Here is a 19945-nt window from a genome sequence, read left to right as displayed (position 1 = left end):
GTTTTTCACCAGTTTTAATTGAACAAAAAAAAAAGTTTTGCCATTTAAAACTGCAAACTAGAGAAAATGCAACTTTTCCATGTGTGAATTCGGCTGCACTGGGTTTTCAATTTCAATCTGTTTTGTGAACTGTATGCTTTTGTGATACTTTGCCTGGTGGTTGTTAGTGATACGACATCCCTAATACTGTGATAAAACATAAGTATAGCCTTATTTAAGCACACATACAATTAATTATTTGTCAAAATCCGAGTGTCAATTTAGGCCTTTGCAAAATCTTATTTTGTGAGGGAAGGTTGGATTTTGATGGATTGCTGGCTCTTATCCCTGAATACCTGCTGCCTCTTTCTATCCACTCAGAATCTGATTTTTTGTGGGTTGAGGGAACATTGCAGAGGGAAAACCTTAACTTCGGTGCTATCTATCCTAATTCAGAAAGCCCTCCTATTCAATTTGTGCTTTGGATAGGTTATACTAGAAGGTCAACTAAATGCATTGCTTCAGTTTCGTTGTCATTATCACCCCATTGGTGATTGCTGCCCAATAGCAACATTTGTGAATTTTAAAAATAAATACTGTATTTTCACCTACCGGCCTGGTTCATGGTCCATTGTGACCCGGGGCATTTGTAAAAAGGGGGTGCGAGACGGGTGAGGTACCGGCTCAATTTGAATTTGTTGAAATTAAATAAAAAGCATTCCTATTGAGCACCACATCCGAGGCAAAGACCAAGTGTCCTGGTCCAGTGTGTGACGCCCGATTGGAATCATTAACATACACAAACAAAGCACTCTGACAAATTACATTGTTAAAAAATCATGTTCATGTTTAATTCCAATCACTGGCCATACAGAATTTTCGATCTCGGTTGTATTTTGTTTCCCAAAAACACCATTTTAGTACTTGGACTAGAATTTTATTTTTAAAAGGGGGGGAGCACCCTGCATGATTAAATAAAGGCTATACCATAAGCAAATGGGACATTTACAACTTCTGTAAACTACTAAAATCTCAGGAAAACCTTCACATAACCAATTGGTAAAGCCTTTAAAGTAAATCATCAAATATCAAGCCCAGAAACGCAAAACAATCATTCAACATATGCAATGTGTTTCCCATGAACTAACAGTAGGGGAAAAATACGTAGTGTATGGTGAAACTCAAATCCATACAAAGATGTAGTTATTCATATTTGTATGACCTATTAAAGTGACTGGCACAGATATGTTGGTTGGATGAACAACCAGAGTACACTTGTTCCCAAAGCTCTCTCTATGAAGGGCACAGATTTCACAAAGTGGCCTAGTCATGCCATCCTCTACAACAAGCAATCCAGATACAACGAACCTGTTCGGCCTCTTGATGGGGACATCAAAAACTATTTGAGTAAAACATTTTGGATGACGATTTCCTAAGCCAATAAAAAGATCTGCAAGCAACATATACATTACCCAATGTCAACAAAGCATTGCATCACTTTTCCCATAATTCAATTCTGTTTTATGTGGCCCACTTTGTACATACAATAAACAGGAAGAACAACAAGGTTGGGTGAAGCACAGGCACTCAACTGGAGACAAGATTACTTTTATCTTGAATTTCAGAGCACCGAATATACGCAAATATTAACAGAAATGAGAAACATGACTGATCAGAATTTAGCTAAAATGAGCACTGGCAATTAAGCCTTGTCAAATAAATACCCATTAATTAATACACTCCCAAATCAAAAGCCGGTTATAGCAGGACATGTTGAAGTTGACCAATAAACAGTTGACGCTTTCCTCAGAGATTAGGTCACACAGGAAGAAGTCTGAACTCCCTTGCACTCAAAGTATGTAATTGGAAAAAACACGTTTGGTTTTCACTCGTATTCAGAAATGCTGCAAACCTGATATTACAAGTCCGGTAGGGACTTCTGGTCCCCAAGGGTCATAGGCGCACATTGGAAAAACGGACACGATTTGCTGTAATTTGTTTCAGTTCTGCTTGCTGCAATGGTGTGCATTTTAAAATAAATATCTATTCACAACTTTAAAAGCATACAGCCCTTCTAGTTATTTCTTGTGGTTCTAGCCCCATGTTATTGACCACTCCAGACTATTACAGCATGGTCTGAATTCAGGGTTTCATGATATAGGATAGTGCACCATTGAACCTTTAAAGAAAAGATGAAACAAAAGCCTGACGGAAGCCAATTGTGGAATTGAGAGTTACCTCACATTTGGTATGAGCAGCCACAAGTGTTTGAACAGTTGAACAAGTAAAAGGATGAAGAGCGAGTACTGTGCCCTTCTGAAAACGGAATTACTAGAAGATTAAATTGCCTACAATTTTGAAATGCCCATGCAAATGGAACGTTCAATGGAGAAGATCCCAACTTTGTACTTTAACAATAAAAAAACGTTTTAGACAACCGTTCAGTGAACAGAATCTATGCCAAATTTGATCATTTACACCTTTCAAGAGACTGTACGTTAAAATATGCATTCACAAATCATGAATTGGAACAACTATTAGCATTACTCCCTTAAATATTACATTTTGTGACTGAACCAAAGAAAACTTAGGAACAATGTACGACAATACAATCATACATTATATTAGTTTTGATTATCCAGAGAAAACTGTCTCCCAGCAGAAAACAAACCTTGGTCTAGTAATGTTCCATGGCTAGTAACAGTGAATTTCCCACATCATGTATTGTTAAGCATGTCCAAATTGCATTCCGTTTTCTGTGAGTGCCAGAGGCTCCTTCATCCAGGCAAAGAGGATGTTCTTGTGATCCTTTGAGCTCAACAGGTCTTTGAAGCTGGCTTCTGACACATTTGTTGGTGAAGCATGCATTTGGAAGAACATCTTAGCTTTTATAAATGAATGGTCCTTATGTACGATATTCTCTATAGGTTATGGGTACCAAAGGCACATTTGTTAAAAGAGCAAATTGTGGGCAGGAAAACACTTCCCAATTTAGCGCAGTGTGCACTATGCGTAACATTTAAGCTGAAGGAAATGTTGTCAGAATGGCCAGATTCTCTACTGCAGTTATGTCTGAAGGGGTTTCGAGTTTGAGGTAAATTGGGCCCAAATACTGGCAAAGAAAGGTGCGGTTTCACTTGGAACACCCGGAAATATAAAGCAGAAAGTTTGATTTAAGAATGGGGTTACTCATGGATGGTTTATCATGGTAAAACATTTGTTGCAACCGCAAGGAATTCAAGATGGCTTTTTAAAGTTTTGTTTGCAGAAGTAAAGAAATGCAAGGTTACTGAAGATGCCTTAAACTCCTAGATGTTGACGACCATGAGATTTAACATGCTGCGTTTGCACAGCTCTTGCAGAAAGACAAGCAAACGGAATCTCTGAAACCTAACCATGTGTTTAAGACGGTGCATAAACTTCACAAAAAGTTTCTACAATGCAGTTCACGATAACGCAATTTTTATCCAGGATTAAGACGCCCATGCTGCCAAGTTCTTCAGATCATCCTCGTCATCCGCTCTCCTCCTCGAAGTAGCTGTAAAAAAAAAAACAAAAGAACCGTTAACAAATAACACTGTGAAATGGTTGCAATAACAATGTATAAGTGGAAGCACATGAAACTCTTCAATTGGCTTGAGAAAGCCATTGAGGCGCTGCCAACACTGAATCTGCAGCATTGACTGGATAGAGAATCAGAGGCAAATTCTGGCAACGTGAGCACGAGTGGATGTGTTCTGAAAAATATCTGTAATGCATCCAAGGAAAGTGGGTGGGGTAGGAAGAAGGAAATGGATGCCAAAATTACCAAGATGTACACACGTTTCAGGACATACGGAAACAATGCAATGAAGTTCTACAGATATATCAGTATGCAACCTCACTTTGAACCACAGTGGAGAATGTGACGTTTAGCCCAGCACATGCTCTTAAACTGCTTACGTAGTAGGCAATGCACTATAGGAAAACCATATCTGTGCACAGTCACATTTCCCCCCACTTTTACAACAGAAAAGCAACCAAGTACATCTTCTGCAATACTGAGCCCAATCTTTCAAGTTACCAGTGCCTCCATTCACCAGTCTATAGTGTTCCACCAATTACCAAATGACAACGCCAAGAAACGTAGGTTCTTTTTTGCTGTTGCAGAAAACAATTTAAATTAATAAATCATTAAAAGAACGCTTAGATGCAATAAAATGGTGTGCTTAATGTCTAGAAAAACAGGTTATTGTTTGGAATGGAGATCCAATTCATCTTCATCTTCTCCACTCTTTACAAAAATATAAAGTGCCAGGATCAGGTAAATTCTCGTATTTCTTGAGCTATTAAGCATGGCCTAGACTTAACAGGTTACTCACCATAGTGACCACCTTACTCCTAGTCCATAGGCCCCTTTCCTCCATACTTGAGGGACATCTCTCCGTCCTGTGCGACAGGAGCACTTTGTAAAAAGCATCCAAATTCTTTTAAAAAACGTGTCCCTCCGCCCATCAGTCCTTTTCTATCACCGGGTCAAAGACCCATTAGCAATAACAGAGGAACCTTATTAGAGGGGACGGCGGGTGGGCGTATGGAGGAAAGGGGATTATGGACTAGGAGTAAGGTGGTCACTACGGTGAGTAACCTGGTAATACTCCTACGTCCCGTCCCCTTTCCTCCATACTTGTGGGAGATTCCCAAGCACTCCTTACAGGAACTAAGGGTGGATGGAAATACCCCTTACTGAAACAGGTTCTTCAGCACAGCCTGACCAAACTGAGCGTCAGCTCTAGAGCTCATGTCGAGCCAGTAATGCTTCCAGAAAGCAGATGGGGAGGCCCAAGTAGCTGCCCTAGCGATGGACTCCCAGGGAACATATTTCTGAAAAGCAACCGCGGCTGCCTTGCCCCGCACCAGGTGTGCATGGATACCTTTAGGAGGTTTCAGCCTTTGGACGGTGAAAGACTCCGTGATGCAGGCGGCAAACCACCTGGAAATAGTTGCCTTAGACGCCGGCTTGCCCTGCGGGTTACCGTAGGTCACAAAAAGTTGAGAAGAACTCCTAAGCTCGGAAGTCCTGTCCAGGTAGAACTTAAGAGCTCTTCAAACATCAAGACAGTGTAGAACTCTTTCATCCTCTGAGGCAGGGTTCGGAAAAAAGACCGGAAGGGAGATCGACTGATTCAGATGGAATTCGGTCACTACCTTCGGTAGGAAAGCCGGGTTTGTCCGAAGGACTACCTTGTCCTTGTGAAAGACCAAGAAAGGATGCTCCACCGACAATCCCTGGAGCTCACTCACTCACTCACTCTCCTCGCTGACATAACGGCGACCAGAAAGGACACTTTCCAAGACAAGTACTTGAGGTCTACCGTAGCCATTGGTTCAAAGGGTTTACGGCACAGCGCCGTCAGGACTACATTTAGGTCCCATGGCGGGTGCGGATTACAAACTGGAGGGTAGAGGCGTGTCAAGCCAGCAAAATGCCTCTTCACCACTGGGTTAGAGAATAAGAACACAGGTCTGTAGAAAGGTAAGCGGAAACCGCTGAGAGGTAAGTCCTGCATGACAGAACTTGAACCCCTGACTCTGCTAGGGAGGACACGAAGGACAGCACCGCGTCAATCGTGGCCACCCTCGGATCCAACTTCTTCTCCAAACAACAATGACAGAACCTCAGCCATTTACTCCTGTATTGAGATCTGGTCGAGGGTTTCCTGGTTGCCTGGATAATGCGCATGTTATCCAGCAGACAAACTCAGATGCTCTAAAGACTTGAATTCAGACACCATGCCGCCAAGCTGAGCTATTTTGGGGAGGAGTGCCACATCCGTTGTTCCCCTTGGTGAAGACGATCGGGAGTTACTGGTAACCTGATCGGCGGATACACCGACAGGTGTTGAAGTTCTGAGACCCAAAACCTGGCTGGCCACCACAGTGTAGAAGGGAACAGTTCACAGAGTTCTTCAACTTCCAAATTGCTTGATGAACTAGAGGCAGAGGTGGGAAGGCGTAAGCTCTCATGTTGTGCCATGGAATCTCGAGAGCATCCCCCAGAGAAGAGGCTCCCAGCCCCCCTCTGGAGGCATACTGAGGAAGCTTCTTGTTTACCGCCGTAGCGAAGAGGTCCATCTCCGGTGTGCCCCAACGCGAGAAAATCCATGAGAGGACCTCCGCCTTCAACTCCCACTCATAGCTGACCACTGTCCGCCGGCTGAGGGCATCCGCTGTGACATTCAGCTGGCCCGGGATGTGCACTGCAAGCAGCCAGACACCATGAAGCACGGCCCACTCCCAAATCTGGATGGACAGGTCCACGGGGGGGGGGACTTTGCTCCCCCTTGCTTGTTTATGTAATACATTGATACCACATTGTCCGTTCTTATGCGGACCACCTTGTTGACAATGAGCGGTCTGAACACCCCGAGCGCTAGGAAGATCGCCAGAAGCTCCAAATGATTTATGTGCAGGAGCTGGTCCCGAGGCGACCAGAGGTCCGAGACCTGAAGAAGATCTAACGTCGCACCCCACCCGAGGAGGGAGGAGTCTGTCGTGATGGTCACCGTGGGGACCGGGTCCTGAAACCCCACGCCCCCAGACAGATTGCTGAGAGATGACCACCAATCCGGGTCCACTCTCATGGAATCATTATCCGCATGGCATCCGGATCCACTGCCTGACGCCATGAATCCCAAAGAGCCATCTGGGTCCGTCTCATTTTGAGATGAGCAAGAGGAAGAGCCAGTACACACGAGGCCATGAGGCCCAGAAGCCTCTGGAACCACAAGGCCGACATGCTCTCCGACTCCCCAAACATCTGACACGTGGCCAACAGATCCACCATTCTGTCTCCGGTCAGATACACTCTGCAGTCGATCGTGTTCCAATGAAAACCCAGGAAGATCAGGTCCTGTGAGACCGTCATGGAAGATTTCCGCCAGTTCGCCGACAGCCCAAGATGGAACAGGAGCTGAAGGAGAGACTGGAGGTTGCCCGCTGCTAGACCAGGGCTGCGTAAGAGCCAGTCGTCCAAATAAGGATACACATGGATACCCTGGAGACGAAGATAGGCCGCAATCACCGACATCATCTTCGTGAAGACACGCGGCGCCGAGCTCAAAAGGAAGCACCCGAAACTGGAAGTGCTCCTCTCCCAAAGAGAAGCGGAGGTATCTCCTGTGTGGATTCCAAATCAGGATATGCATGTACGCATCCTGAAGATCCACCATGCTGAACCAATCGCCCATCTGCAAAGAGGAGCGAATCTGACCGGGCGTGATCATCTTGAATTTCTCTTGGGGTAGGAAAAGATTGAACTGGGAAAGGTCTAGGATGGTGCGCAGGCCAGCCTGGTTGGGTTTGGGCACCGTAAACAGCCGGGAGTTGAAGCCCTCCCCTCGCTCCCCAAGGGGACCGGGTTCGACAGCTCTGAGGTCCAGAAGTTTCTGAACCTCGGCCTTGAGGGAGGGTGAGCCCGACAACTGAAAAGGAGGGTTGAGGGGTGGGATAGGGGGTAAAGTTAAGCAGAAGCCCGCTCGAGCGACTGACAAGACCCATCTGTCTTCTGGGATGGTCTGCCACGCCTTCCAATGAGACGCAATGCGTCCTCCCACTGGGGTGTCGTGCGAGCGCAGGAAACCCTCATTTAGCTCGTTTATCGGTGGCGGTGCCACCGGAACCTGATGAGGAGGCTCAGGAGCGTGAGACATCACGCATACGCTGTTGTCTACGGCGGTTATTCCCCGCAGGAGTATCCACTCTGCGAGATTTGCGGTCGAGGAAGCCCCTAAACCCAGAGGAAGGTCGACTTTGCGACAACGGTCTCTGGGATTTGAAAGGAGCTTTAACCAGAACAGACAATGATTTAGCCGTCTGAGTGCTATCCTTGGATTTGGTGAGCTCTACATCAGTAGCTCCTTACCATTGAATGGAAGGTCCAACACCTTGTCTTGCACTTCCTTAGAATTTAGTGGCATGCAGCCACGCCTGCCGTGAGGTATCAACCCCAAGCATCAGGCCCCCAGCCGAGGTGTCTACGTGATGAGCCGCAGCCTCCAGGAGATCCTGGGCCAAGACCCTGGCATCGGAAAGGCCTCCTTTGAAATCTTCCAGCTTCTCAACCGGGATATGCTCCTCAAACTCCGACAGACCTTTACACATCCGCATGTTAGCTCCCGCCAATATCAATTCGGCGTTGGCCTGCCTGAGCTGCAAGGCCGAGTTGGCAAAGATTTTCCTCCCGAGGGAGTCGAGGAGCTTGTCCTCCTTTCCCAGAACCCGAGTAGCCGTCGTGGAAGAGGATGCTGCAGGCCTGGACTGCAAGGTGGCTGCAGCCACCACTGTGGAGGAGGGAGGCGGACAAGACGACAGGGCCAACTCTTCCGAAGAATGCAGCCTGTATCTCAAATCAATCTTTTTATTGACAAAAAGTCCCGAGTGTGGCTTTTCCCAGACTCTTTGGACCTCGGCCAGAACGTCCTTCTGCAGGAACAGGCCGGTACGCTCCAAAGGAGACCGGGTGAACGCCCCAGAAAGCACGCCCTCCAACGCGTTCCTCGGGCACCGGAACATCTAAGAAACTCATGTCCAGTACCGGTCATGAAAGGCTCTGATAGAGCGGGGAAGGTCCTCGTTGTCCTGATCGCCTTGAGGGTCATCTGACAGGTCAGGATCCTGCTGAGCCGCGTCAGGCACTGCCTTGTCCACGAGGGACAATGGAGGCAAAGGCAGGAGAGCGGGGGGGGCACCACGGGCAAGGGAGGCGCCGGCGGAACCACCGGAGGAACAGGTGGAGCCAGAGGCGCCGGTGGTCATATAACCTTGAAAAGCCCTTTGAAATATTCCCTCATGGGGTCGGTGCGCATAAGCGCTTGAAATTTACCGAAAAAGGCATCTTCAGGAGATTGTTTCGGGACCGGAGGAGGCCTCTCATGAGGTGGACAAATCCAGGGACTTAACAGGGAAGGGTGCCACACCGGCCCCTCCACCGACGTATACACATAAATCAAAGAAGCCGCCCCCACGGGCAACGAAACATTGTGCGGAAGGGGTATCCAGGCGTTCCAATCATAAACCGGCCGGTAAGGATGCGCACAAGGGACCTTAGGTTCACCCAAGAGACCGAGCCCTACACCAGAAGCCGATGGCTTAGTTGTAGGGGTAGCACTTAAAATGGCCGCTGTGGTCTTGGCGGAACATGTGCCATTTTGTCCTCATCTGAGGGGAACTGCGGCACGTGAGGAAGTGAGGCAGGGGTCCCCGTTGATGGATCAGTGGTCTTAATCTTAACCTTAACATAAGGAACCTCAGCCGAGCCGGTACTATGAGGCCTGGAATGTATTTGTGACATACCAATCGCCAACTGAGCCTTCGAAGGAAGGACCTTGGCACTGCCAGTAAAAGAAGAACTTTGCTTCTTTGCCCCCTCAACAGATCTGGTGTGACCACAAGAGCGGTAACGGTGCGCTTTCACCGACAAAGCCTTGACCAGCCTCTCAGAACTGTTGGTAGCTTTAGCCTCTGTACGAGGGACCTCGGACCCAGGCCCAGTAAAAGCCTTTTCTGCGCGGGCCTCGAATATCCGTTCGGTAACTACAAGCCCAGCCAAGGCCTCGGGGTGCACCCCGGTTTTGTTTTTGAGGGAAGCCGACAGAGTGGCCTCAGAGCGAACTCTGGTACCCCACGACTCAGTAGAACTGGGTCTACAAACAGCCCCCACAGGAGGGGCCTCAGAGCATACTCCGGTGTTCACAGGCCCCTTACGGAGACCCTCGGAGAAAATTACAGTAGAATTATTAGGCGAACCCCGGTAACAGAGTGATCAACGCCCCTCCCGGACCGAGAGGAACCCAGGAAGGTATCCCCCGGTCGGGGTGCTCTGATAAGTAAGGAACTTACCAGGCATTTTTTCTTCTTGTCGATGAACGCCTGAAAATGCAAAGGAGGAGTTCGTCGGAACACCTCCTCCCACCGCTCCAACCGACGTTGAAGTGCCCGGACCAAAAGTGAGTCACAGTAAAAACAGGAGTCCCAACAAAGTTCCGGACCCAAACACTCTAAACAAAGAGGATGGGGATCCACCCTCGCGAAGCGCCAGTGACACGAACAATCTGGAAAGTCTAATTTGAAAGACATAGACAGACTAGTAAACGAACGCTAGCGAGAGCCAGAGAGGGAAAAGGGAAGAAAATCTTCCGAGGATGCAAGAGCGTCCGGCCCCGATCGAGCGGGGAAAAGGATTGATGAGCGATGCGCGGGGCGGAGCCAAGGTGGGCGGGGTTATGGCCGCGTGCCGGGCCCCGCGCAGGAAAGAGAGGAGGGACACATTTTTGAAAAAAATGTTGATGCTTTTTGCAAAGTGCTCTGGTCCCGTCCCACAAGACGGAGAGATGTCCCACAAGTATGGAGGAAAGGGGACGGGACGTACGAGTAAATATCTTTTTCCTATAGCGTTTATTCCATCTGCATATCCTCCCGATCACAACTTAATTTACTGTTATTGACCTGTAAATATCTCTCCCCTACTGTCCATGCAGAATTGTATCCCTAGTTACTTTCAATCAATTGAAAGGAACCTGCTTGTAGGATTGGCCAGGTTTCTAACCGAAACGCAATGTCCCAAAAAAAAAAAATAAAACACTATCCTTAAAACTTTCAAACTGAATCATGAACTTTCAAACAGCTCATTTGTCTCTGCCGGTCCCTTATTCTACCTTGGGACCAGCACCATGGTTGCATTGAGAAGTTCTCCTGTTGCCACCCCCCATTACTGCATTATATACTGTGGTCCCTGCAAAGATGGCTGCTGCCATTTCAGAGCCTCCAGCATGCTCCAGACTGCCCGGGACACAGGATCTCGATGGGCTAGTGCCCACATCATCACTAACGATGCGACCCAGCCGGCCTTAAGAAAAGGCCTGACATAAGCAGATGTACTGGAGGAATTTGTGTAGTACTCTCTCTCTAGTGATACATGTTTGTCAAAGGTGTGGGCAAGGTTTCGGCATATGTCCGGGCAGGCGAGAGGCGGAACTCGGATTTCCGGGATTGCAGATGCGGGGTGTGACATGGTGGATGATGGTGATAAAGCAGAGGCATTGGGAAAATATTTGGCGGATGTGCACAGCACGGAAAATTATTCTCTGGTGTCCAGACGGAAAATGGCAGAGGTCATGGCAGTTAATCAGGGTGCGCAGAATGTTGTAGACAAATGGACATCCAGTATGGACAGGTCCTTCACTTTGAGTGAGTTGCGGGCTGTGCTAAGGGGCCGACGGGATTCAAGTCCGGGGGAGGATGGGGTACGGCATATTTATTTGCAGCACTTGCCGGATGTTTGCTTGTTCGAGGTGTTGCGGCTGTTTAATGTTGTGTGGGATCACCGCACATTACCTAGTGGGTGGAAGAGGGCCGTTATCCTGCCGATTCTGATATTCGGGAAGTCGGATGGTTTGTGCGGGTCCTATCGACCCATTGCTCTGACATCAGTGTTATACAAGGTGATGGAAAAAATTGTGTGTGGCCGCCTGGTGCACTTTCTGGAGTCGGAACAGCGACTGAGTGTATCAGCATGAGTTTCGTAAATCTAGATCCGTGATGGATGCAGTTGTGGCATTGGCAACAGATGTGGAGGAGGCATTGTCCTGTCGGGAAATGGTGAGGGCAATCTTTGTTGATATGGAGAAGGCGTATGATAAGGTGTGGAGTGACAGGTTGCTATTTGTGTTGCGAAAGAAAGGTGTTGAGGGGAATAAGGATTTTCTGATGAATAGGGTGTTTCGGGTGCGTGTTGGGGACGTGTTGTCCCGAGAGTTTTTGATGGAAAATGGGACGCCCCAGGGTAGTGTTATCAGCTCTATTTTGTTTCTTGTAGCGGTGGATGGCCTTATAGAGAGAGTTCGGGAGTGTGGTTGTCAGGTGGGATTATATGCAGATGGAGTGATTTGAGTTAGGGGTAAGGTGGGAGGAGTGATCAAGGAAAGTTGCAAGAGGCTTTGGAGGTAATGGAAAGGTGGTGTCAGGATGGGGGCTTTAAGGTGCCCTCCTCTAAAACGGTGTGTATGTTGTTCAACAGACGACGTAGTGGTGTCAGTTTGGATCTCAAGTATAGCGGGGATGACTTGGTTCGGGTGACGGCATTCCAGTATCTTGGTGTGCTCTTGGATCAGCGCCTGTCACAAAAGTTGCAAGTGGAAAAGACGGTGACAAAGTGTAAAGAGCGTCTTAATTTGTTGAAGGCGGTGTCGGGTCAGGAGTGGGGTGGAGGGCAGAGGATGTTGTATGTGGGGTTGGCCAGGAGTTTGTTGGAGTTCGGAGTTCAGCTGCAGTGCATTTATAGTAGGACTCCGCTTAATGTGTTGGGTGGTGTCCAGGCAAGGGCAATGAGAATTGGGAAGGTTCGTTTATCCCCCACAGAGGCCGTGCAAGTGTTGGCAGGTATGTTGCCAATGGATTTGAGAAGGGAGGAGTCGAGTGCTAGGTATTGGCTGCGTTGTAAGTTCCTCAGTGAGTGGCATCCTGTGAAGAAGTGTCTGGAGGTTAATTGAATGCATGCTTACAAGAGTGGGAGTTGAGAGAGGAAAGGGGGGACTTTTGGATTCCATGCGGACAGGCTGGTGAAATGATTGGGGGTGGAGGGGGTTGTGTATGGTGGAAGATGTGGATAGGGTTGTAGGACTGATTTGGATGCAGCATGATCCAATTGTCGGTTTGGATCTGGCCAAGGTGGTGACCAAGAAGGGTGGTGATAGAGGGGTGATAAAGAGATTGGCGGTACAGTATGTGGAGGGGAAAGTTGGCGCTCAAGTATATACGGATGGTTCCAGGGATCCGGAGAGGAACAGGGTTGGTATGGCTTGCTATTTTCATGCGTATGAGGAGTTTTGGGTGGCTAGGTTGTCGGATGATGTATACTTCTGCACGGTGGAGTTAATGGCTATTAATATGGCAGTACTTCGTATTATAGGGAAACAGTTGACTAGGGTGGTGGTGTTTGTGGATTTGATGAGTGTGTTGTTGGCTATCAAGGAGGGGAATTGTGATAGGAGGGATATAGTTGTGCTCATTAGACAGCGATTAGAAGAGTGTGTTTCTGGAGGTACCATGGTGGAGTTAGCTTGGGTTCCAACTCATTGTGGGGTCTTGGGTAATGAGTTGGTGGATCGGGCTGCGTATGGGGCCACGTTGTGGGGGGATGTAGATGTGAAAGTTCCATTGAGTGTGGCTGAAATACAGGTGATGGTGCGTGGAGAAATTATGTGGCAGGATCAATTGGATAAGAGTTAAAAAAAGGATGGCAGTTGTATGCAGTGTGCAGGGAAGTGCGGGTTCGGGCATTTGAGGGGGGGTGGGGTAGAGTTGACACGAAGAGAGGAAACTATTTTGAATCACCTTAGGATGGGTCATGCGGGGTTGGCGGGATGGAAGTGTTTGATGATTAGAGTTACATCAGCAGTGTGTGAGGTTTGCGGGTGCCCAGAGACTGCGCCTCATATGTTGGACTGTGAGGTTTGATTTACAGCGGGAATTACTCAGAGTCCGGATGAGTGGCATTGGGGTAGTTGTACATGGGTTATCTGATCTGTACAGTTGGAAAAGAGGGGTGGTGAATGAACGGTGTAGGTTCTTGCTTCAGTTTGTGCGGGAGACTCGGAAGTGGGATGAGATTTAGTGGCGATCATTGGCTGATGGCGAACATCATCTTAATAGATGGAAATCGCTGACTTCAGATTTCTGGAGTCATCTTAACAAGAAGAAGAAAATGCCTGAAGTTAAGGCAATGCTCATTTGTCTCTGCTGGTCTCAGCCAGAGTTGCCGTAGGATGCCTAACCCTGCCCTGCCTCTCCCGAGCACCTAGCAGTACAATAAGCCATCTACGTCTGGTAATAGTTTTAAGAGGCAGACCTTTCTACCTTGTTGTTCCCTTGCTCAATTTGGGGGCTGAGACCTACTACATGTGCTAAGCAAAGCATGTCTCGGGCTGCTCATGTTAACCCCGTTTGCACTTGCGCTCCCAAACCGACGCAGCCCGAAATCACCAGGCGGCTTCCCAAAGCCAGACCGACAAACCCCTAATTCTTGCATTTTGTCTCTTCAGTTTCGGACCTCCACTACCATGAGCCGCGCTGTTACCCATCCGGCTCTAAATGGCTCAGTATTGATACAATCTGTACCGCAATCGTCCACGCGCATCTGATACCTCTCTGAAGCCTGCACTATGTTGAACTCGCCCAGCTTTACCCGGGTTACAACCGTCTGCACGTCGGATGTAGCCTCTGCACCACGAAGCGTGGCTCTACCAGCCTGCACACCCTTCTTCACAACCTAGCAGAAGTGACTGACTATACCTGATCTACTCCTCGCACTTGCACCAACCACCTCTACTGAACTGCTACATGCTCTCACTATATTCTATGTACACAACCTGATGTAGCTCCCCAGTCTGTATTTCGGCTCTTACCATGTCATACGCATGTCTGATGTTTGCCTACCATGTCTTATGTATTCAACCTGATGTAGCTCACCGTAACAAGAGGAGTAGCTTTTCTAGTCTGTATATCTGCACCTACCATGTATGCACCTTCTGTTACTAGCGCCTAGATGCCTCAGGGTTTTGTGCGCCGAAATAAATGCTAAATAAAGAAATGAACACTACCTAACCCACAGACGAGTGTCCGCATCAAAAACTGCACTCTACCTACAAACACGTTTTCAAAAGACTGAAGGGGTTATGCTATCGAGACCTGCTTTTCAATATAGTGTTAAAGCAAAAGACAGGCTCATTGAAAAATGTGCATGGTGTTATTGGGAAAAATAGATGGGTATGGGTGTGGCTCCTGTGCGATTTATTGGCAAGCCTTTTTATAGATCTACGGTAACAGGCCAACCCTGCAGCGCTGGCTTGCATACATTAAACAGTACAGTGATTCATGAGAGATGGGCAATGCACATTTCGACATATGCAACAGGTCCTGGCGTGCATGCATGCATGCATGTGTTGTGTGTTTTGTGCAATGCCTTTGAAATGTGTATTAATGATAGTGCAAATTGAATCAAAATGCAGCAGAGGTATTGAATTTCTGAAATGTCAGAAACCAGCTAGACTTTTGCAGAACAGCTCAATTGTGAGTCCTTTCTTTTTAGCACATTCATGAAGGGCTCATCCTCGACTAACCTTTTCCTTGACAATATTTCTCAAAGTACCTTTGCATAGCACAGATAAAATGCGAAGAGTGGAGGTTAAGTATGGAGGTGTGACGGGCAAAGGACTAGAATGAATTTTTAATGTTGAAGGGTGACTAGTTAGGCGTAATGTGCCATGGGTGAAGTGTTCATGTTTAAGCGTCAGGGGCAAAAGGTTGGACGTGTTTGGTTGGGGTGAATGGTAGAAGGTAAAGAGCAAGGGGGATGGGTTGTAGAGAAGGAGTGATGGGCTAAGGGTGGAGGGGGTAAATGGTTGGGCTGAATGTTTGGATGAAGATGTATTAGTGAGGGATTAATATTTAGGAGTGACAGGCCGAGAGCAAACATAAGACGTCAACTACAGCAACTCAAGGAAAATGCAATAGGTGAAAAAGCTACTTGAGGAAAAGCCATCACATTAGTAACATTGCTTTTGTGAGAGACGAGAACATGTAATAATAAACAGGCCATTCTGAGGTCCATGTTGCGTTTTTCTGGGTGTGCTGTAGTTCAGATGACGTTTGGTATTGATTAGTAGCTCATCTAGTCCCTTTTTTTTCTCCTGACCGTTGTGGGATTTGTAGTTCTGCATGCAATTCCTACAACACAAATAATAAACCAGGACTGAATGGGCTAGTAACATATGTCGTGCAACCACTCGATAAAACCAGTTTTCAACGTGCTCAGACTCGGCCCATTCATTTCTTTGAAATCCCTCACATCTCAGAGACAGACACGTTTCGCATGGTCAACCCTAGGCCTCTCCAATTAAATCAGAAAAAGATTGCATTTGTGCCTTTGGTTCATCCTGAAAGGATCTATGCTCTTATTGAAGCAGACATTTCTATGTAGTATAAATGGAAAGCACCCAAACCCAGAATGATCTGTTAAATAGTGAGAATGAAATGTTAAATCATTCGCCCAGTAGTGAGACTGCGAACACAAGAAATGGGACTGGTGGTGAATAAGAAGTGATCTACTGCATTGCCTAAATTCTAATGTCACCGACAACTACTGCATATATCTACTGACGTTGTGAGCATCATTGATAAGGCAGGAAAGACAAAACTATAGGGGAGATGATCAGATCAACAAGGGATAATGTAATCAAAACAATCCTGAATCCAACTGTTCATGGCATGGAAGCAAGTGTGCATCAAGGGTAAAACCCAGAAGAACAGAATTACCGGTCTAGAATGGCGTACATTTAGTGTAGGTCAGTGACAACACTTTTCATGGTTGCTTTGCCCTTGATGCAGTTGCTCTGAATAAAGGGTAAAGCAAATATAAGTGTTATTATGGGGCTAGACTGGCCTACATTAAATGGAGGCCAGTCTAGCCCTATAATACACTTCACTTAGCATGTTTGCTTTACCCTTGCTGCATAGTATTTTGCATAAAGGGTAAAGCAAAAAAGAATGCCAAATGTTTAGGGGTGGGGCTGACGCATACAAACACTTTCACCCACGCAGTCACACACCATTTCTACAACTCCTTGCATTCACAAATTCATAAAAGCACAAACATACATGCAGGCATACAATCCATATATACACATTACATTTTTTTTTAAAACACTTCATGCATCCTCCAGTCGTGCCTGCACTGCCATGTGGAGGACTGGATGGCTCTCCGCAATGTAAACACACAGTGACAGGAGAGGGCTCCCGTCAGTTAGCATGCCTATGCTGCGAGCACAATAATGAGAGGCAACAGGGCCATCTCCCAATATTATGTGCTACATTTGCTATGGAGCCGAAAGGGCTCCATAACAAAAAACATACAATGCATAGCGGGGGACACACCCCTTATCGGAGGCAGGCAGCACAGTCCCCCTTGCAAATAAAGCACACCAAGGGCTGTGCTGCCTGAAACTCGGGGGAGCGGCGGCACCCACGGCTGGTGGACCACCCTGTCCCATACAGTCAATGGAGGAGGGCGCTAGAATTTACTGCCTGATAATGAGAATAGTTGTCAAAATCCAGTCTCAGTTACCTGCTGTGTGAGACAGCCTTACCCACAACTTCGCCAGAGAAAGTGTAGGTCCAATAATGGGCGTTAGCCAAGATTGTGAGCAGTACCCTTTGGGAGACTACATCAACCTTGTTCTCCTGGCAATAGGTAACCCAACCTTTGGTACAAGTCTGTACTACACAGTGTGGCTGAGCAGCCAGGCTCATCTCAAGAGGGGTCAATGTGAGCAGTAGGGGTATTCAAATAAACTCTTACACTCAAGGTTTCTTGCTTAAACAATTATTAATGTATTTAACTGTCAGTTATAGAAGCATTCTTCAGAAGGGAGAAAAACATGTAACACTTTAAAATATACTTCAAAACACACTCTTAAGTTTCTCTAATCAGATGATACCCATTGGGGATGGCACACAGACACTTCATACACCCAGAGGTGACTTGAATAGCTATTACACTGGACATTGATGTATCACTGGTACATTTAGAGCAATACTGAGTTTGGTGAAAACGTTAGATAGGGGAATAAAACAAAGGTTAACAAATAATCCATACTTTTGAACCCTCTAATGTAAAGTAAATTCACCCTTTCCTGTGGGAAAGGCAAAAGCACAAAGTCAGAGGTAAGAAGAGTGTCAGGGAGCCAGGACAGCCAATGTTAGTTGAGCAAAGTCTAGGGGAGCTGGAGATCTTGCAGGTAAGTAAAAAGTCTTGCACAATGTTTTTAGAAAAGTTTGTAGAAATTAAATCACTGGAGGGCCTCAAGCTGGGAGGCTTGTGAGGGGTGAAAGCTGCAAGGGCAACCAGGACAAGTCTCAACTGACAACAAGTAAGGCTACACAACAAAAGTTAAGTCCTCTTAACTTTACAGTACCTTTGGTTAGAAGCAATGGTTCCAGCTGGCTTCTGTTCCTGTGAAGCTCTGCAGATTCTGTTGTTCCTGGGCCTCAGTCGTGGGGACAAGAGGGAGGATGTCTGGGGACTCTTGCACTACGAATGGAAGGTCGGCAGCAGCAACGGGCAAGCTTCAATTCAGCGGCACTTCGCGGTTTCAGCTCATTGCGTCTATAGCAAATAGCACCACGCGGTCTCTGATACGACTCTAGACTTTCCTCTCATCTGGGGCCCAGCATTCTGTTGAGGTGGCTCAGGCTTGTTCAGTCCTGCTTCAAGGGAATCCAGAGGTTCTTCCTGGAGCTTGGGTCCGACTTAAAAGCATGCACTTGGTTAGGTGTTCCTCACCCTGGCACTTTGGTTCCTGCAGCAGCAATGGAAGTACAGCCAGCTCCGAGAGGATGTCCAGACGAGGTTACTTTGGGGTTGATTGGTCCCACGAACCCAAGGGAAGAAGTCGTCTGTTGCAGGGCTTCTCTAGTTGAGGCGAATTAAGAGCTTCAGACCAGCAGCAGGGCTTCACCTGGCAAACCAACGGTCCAGGAGTTGCAGCAGGCTTCTCTTCCAAGTTCTTCTTCGGATTCCTTCGCCCAGTGGTCGACTCTGCCTTCCAAGCCTAAAGCCTCGCCTTTCATGCAGGTTTCTCCCATTCATTTGCAGCGTAGCTGTCACTCACAGCAGGGTGGCTGTCCTCCAAGGACAGCCAGCCAGCAAATCACCTTTGGGTGCATTCCTGTAATCAAGGGGATTCGGCACCTCCCTCACTTCCTGTCCCTGCCAGACACGCTGGAGCCTGAGGCAGGCTTTACCAGTGAATCCCGACAAAGACAAAACGAACAAAAGGACCAAATCTAGTTTGGCGCGCAGAATTCTCAAGAAGGACCTTTCCAACAAGAAAGGGTGAAAAAAGAAGCCCTTACCATTTTGACAAAATGGGCACCCATGGGTGTCTTACTGCAGCTGCAATAGCAGCCCACGGTAAAAACCCACAATGGTAGTAAAAAATAAACCACTGCCACCAGCAATTAATTGTAGAAAGGGTAACAATGTTGCATGAGAAACTAGACAAAGCAGATACTAAGTAACCCCTCCAGATCCCTATTGTAAGATAGTGTGTGCTGGGTCTAGAAAGTTAAATTGTAAGTAAAGTCAATTTTACTTCACTGCTTTTGGAAAGTTTCACCAAGAGAAGGTATTAAAAACTTTGGGGAATCCAATAGGCTTCCCTGTGCCACTGCACTGAAGGTGCTGTGTGACAATGCAAAGAGGATGCCTATGGAGTTAGTGACTCCAAAGTGAAAAGAAACAGTCCAAATCACAGACAATTACATGAGAGAGTGGGAAAAAGGTCTTGCTCTCTCCAGGTTAGAAATAGAAAGTCCTAAAGTCCAGCAAAAAGAGCTGGGGGTCTCCAAGGTAGAGGTGAATTAGCAGATTTCAGAGAATTCTCTCTAACAATAGGTCTTTGAGTTGACCAATCATTGGACCTACATTTTCTCTGGCAAAGTCACGGGCGAGTCATCATTTGTAAACAACATTGAACAATATCTTCCTTAGAAAGCCTGTACATGAACCTCAATTTATTTTCCAATAAGGTCAACTCCAAACTGATGCGTACATATCAACCCACTTAAGGTGTTGATCATATCTGTCTCGTTTGAACCATAACCACCATCTTGCTGGTGGCTCAGTAATTTGCTAACGCAGACTAAACTAGTGGCATTTAGCAGACGGCAAGCAACATTTTCAGATATCCTGTGCAGGCTTGGACAACACTAAAATCAAATCAAGAATTCTCCATAAATATGATCTTATAGTCTCTGAAGTTGACTCCAATGACAAAGTCGCATTTGCTTTCTGTATCACCATATTGATTACATGTTAACTGTAAAAGCTGAAAAACAAAATTGTTAAATAAGAAAAATGTTTAATCAAGTA

General features: G+C 46.8%; 1 protein-coding gene across 1 annotated transcript in view; it reads right to left on the bottom strand.

The window, feature by feature from the left end:
• Positions 1-805: 805 nt before the first annotated feature.
• CHMP4C (charged multivesicular body protein 4C) overlaps positions 806-19945 on the bottom strand; it is a 184932-nt gene continuing 165792 nt past the window's right edge. The window contains exon 5 of the mRNA XM_069621277.1: positions 806-3517. Coding sequence (XP_069477378.1) covers positions 3453-3517 — 65 coding nt within the window. The 3' untranslated portion in view covers positions 806-3452. The remainder of the gene's footprint in view (positions 3518-19945) is intronic.

This window comes from Ambystoma mexicanum, chromosome 5q (genome assembly GCF_040938575.1).
Source record: "Ambystoma mexicanum isolate Mex_15411 chromosome 5q, UKY_AmexF1_1, whole genome shotgun sequence".
Taxonomy (NCBI): domain Eukaryota; kingdom Metazoa; phylum Chordata; class Amphibia; order Caudata; family Ambystomatidae; genus Ambystoma; species Ambystoma mexicanum.
This window is presented reverse-complemented; position numbering and strand designations above follow the sequence as displayed.